General features: G+C 38.5%; 1 protein-coding gene across 1 annotated transcript in view; it reads left to right on the top strand.

Moving 5' to 3' along the window:
- Positions 1–69: 69 nt before the first annotated feature.
- LOC106013532 (solute carrier family 13 member 5) overlaps positions 70–3,163 on the top strand; it is a gene marked incomplete at its 5' end in the record, with an annotated part of 15,594 nt that continues 12,500 nt past the window's right edge. Inside the window, 1 exon segment of the mRNA XM_013089514.2 lies at positions 70–177. Coding sequence (XP_012944968.2) covers positions 70–177 — 108 coding nt within the window.

The raw sequence follows: 3,163 nt of genomic DNA, 5'->3' as shown, positions 1-3,163 counted from the left end.
ATGATGATGATGATGATGATGATGATGATGATGATGATGATGATGATGATGATTTGTCTTGTCTTCCACAGGAACGATAGAAGAAAGTATGATGGACGAGCCCAACGGAATATGCATCGACGTGGAGGACGAACATGGTGACGTCACGAAGCCGGAGAAGATGGATATGTCGGAGCGGTAAGAGGAACGACAATTGTTGTTGTTGTTTTTTTTCTTTGGTAAGTGTTTTATGGCGGTCGCAACTGCATAAGGTCATATGAGCGCACGGGACACATTAAACATCATTAGTTGGTAGGAAATTTTGATCAGCGTACTCTTATCGATTTTAGACCTCCAAGGGATCTTGAAGGTGCGCAACTTGCACACGGGGCCTCCGAGATTGTTCGCCCTTGTCCGAGAAGGCTAGGTGTAGATCTTTCCTACCAGAAGATCATTGGTGTGGTTGAAAGACAGCAGTAAGAAGGAGCCAAAGAGGGAATGACCCTTGAACTAAGTTAAATTAGTCAGAGTTTTACGACACTTGCAACAAAATATGGTTATCTCGTAAGTGCCGAAGATTAGAGGTGTTACAAGAGAGTAACAAACACAGAAAAAGAAGGAGGAGAGATGAGGAAAGCGATAGATTTTTTATAGGAAAGAAGGGAAAAAACACACTCCAGATTCGAGCACCCGGCAACCGCCCGCGACCTTGAACTTTAAGAAAAACAGAGACGGAAATACACCTTCATTGAACGTGAACATGCAGTCGGATGGTGTTGTAAGATTTTGCACAAAGTATTTGTGCGGGATTTTTATGCCCTAAAGATAACGATAGCAAATGATTTAGTAAACGATTTATGGCGCTTGCAACAGACTTAGGTCAAATAAGTACCTGAGATTAAAAGTGTTACAATTGAGTAACAAACACAAAAAGAAGGGGGAGAGATAAGGACGACTGGTCGCTAGCCGCGTGATTCAACCGCCTAAGTGCAAAAAAGCAAATTTTTCAGGAGAAGCAAAAAAAATTTTTTTTTAAATCCGTTTTATTTCGTTATGCTCGTACCTACGAATCTGAAATTCAGATATATGATATACAAATGTAATATGAAGTAGGACAATAGTCTGTAACCAACTAAAAAAAACCAAAAAACTTTCTTACATAAGTCACTCATGGGCGATTTAGAGCTACACAAATATGCGTGAGTCAAACGCCTAAGTGACAGTATGACGGCGTCTAGGCGTTTGAATCACGTTGTGCAACGCCACTCGACGAGCGCCTTTGGTCCCCTTGGGCATTTGAGTAATCGACAAAAGCAAATCATAATAGTTTTAAAGAGAAATTATCCATATAAGTCCAGGTTGACCCTGACAGGCAGGGGCGGAACCCCGCCTCTTACATCTAAACTGTGTTAATGGGAGCCTAGAAACGACTGCATAATTTTTTTTATTAGAAAAAGGGCGTAGAAGGAGGAGAGGTGAAGAGAGGCGGACAATATTCTCACTATTGGACCTTTTCACACAGCACAGATGGCTCTATAACTGGACTTTGTAAAGGAAAGCGTTCTAATTTTGTATCTAATGAATTAGGGGCTATTCTATTTTTCTAAATGCTGAATACTCTTAGGATTGTTTGTTACATTAGAATTAAGCCCCACTGTAATGGTGTCACTCACAGTGTTCAGTACAATGTCGTGAAACAGTTATTTCATACCAGGCCTCCGGTTTGGTCATTTAATTTTGATAAAAGGACCAAGCACATTATCTCTCTCTCCGTTTGTGTAAGCCCCCAGAATGTCTTTGTTAGATTGTTAAGGAGTGTTTGGTTTGATAAATACCCCCCCCCCCTCCAAAATAAATAAAATAATACCAATATAATCTCAGGGGGGGGGGGGGGTTATGATTTTCATAATAGCCGGAAAGTATACTGTTATATTCCCAAATAGAACACCCAATTGCTTGATAGTTATCATTATGCAGTTTTACAAGAGAGATAATTGATAAGAATAAGACTTGATCAAAGGTATTGCATGCCCCCTCCCTGACAACCACCCCCCCCCCAAACAAAACGAAACAAACGGACAAAAGAGTCATTTTAACAGGTAGCACAAATACATGCTCCACGTTGTCCTTCCAAAAGATTTCCTGAAATTAAGAAAAAGATTACTTGTAAATAAAGATTTTAAAAACAAATGACATACATAAAAAGTAAATTAAGAAAGGAAACAAAAACCAGATTAAAAACATGTGATAAATGTGACATAATGTCGAACGTTCATGTATACATAAGTCAAGAAAATGGCACAAACAATCCACAAAGAAAGAAAGAAACAAAGAAACAAAGAAAGAAAGAAAGAAAGAAAGAAAGAAAGAAAGAAAGAAAGAAAGAAAGGACAAAGACAGACCGAAAGAACGAAATTGAGAAAGACAGGATGAACTAAAGAAAAAATACGGACGAAAAGGACAGAAAGAATACAAAAGAAAAGACAAAAAATACAGACATAAAGAAAGAAGGGAAAAAACGAAAGACAAAAAGACAAAAAACAAACAAAAAACAAACACACGAAGGAAATAAAAATGAAACAAACATCCTTTTAATTTCTGCACTCATCTGCACCCATCTGCACCCATCTGCACCCATCTGCACCCATCTGCACTCATCTGCACTCATCTGCACTCATTTGCACTTATTTTCGTCACTCCTCTGCACAAATGACGCCCGTAAAACTGCTCAGATCTGGCTGTGTGAGAAAACTTTTGTCACAGGCAGCAGGTCTGGTCGCGTCCCTTTCTTCTAAGATCTAAGACCAATAATGATTAACAAATTACGAAAATGAAACGTAATCTATATATTACATTTGTAAAAGTTCGTCTCTTTGGTCACCTAAAACATACGAACCACTTATCTTTCGAATCCTAAAAAATTAAGGGCGATTCAGAATCATTTAAAGGGTGTACAGTTATACTAAGGAGTCTGAAGTCACTGCAGTTTAATTTTCAATTTTTCATTAGTTTTGTATAGATCTAATCTTTGGAAAGTTCGTCTTCTAAGACGCCATTGTAAATAAGTGGGCCTCCCTTCACAAGCAGTGCGCACTGCTTCTACAATGACTTAACGATCAATTTTTTAAAGTCCGTTCATCGAATGGGTACTCAGCTAGTATTACATAAAACCAACCAAAGAGCT

The sequence above is a fragment of the Aplysia californica genome, unplaced genomic scaffold (assembly GCF_000002075.1).
Source record: "Aplysia californica isolate F4 #8 unplaced genomic scaffold, AplCal3.0 scaffold00969, whole genome shotgun sequence".
Lineage (NCBI taxonomy): Eukaryota > Metazoa > Mollusca > Gastropoda > Aplysiida > Aplysiidae > Aplysia > Aplysia californica.
The sequence above is the reverse complement of the archived record's forward strand: the minus strand, read 5'-3'. Positions and strand labels throughout refer to the sequence as shown.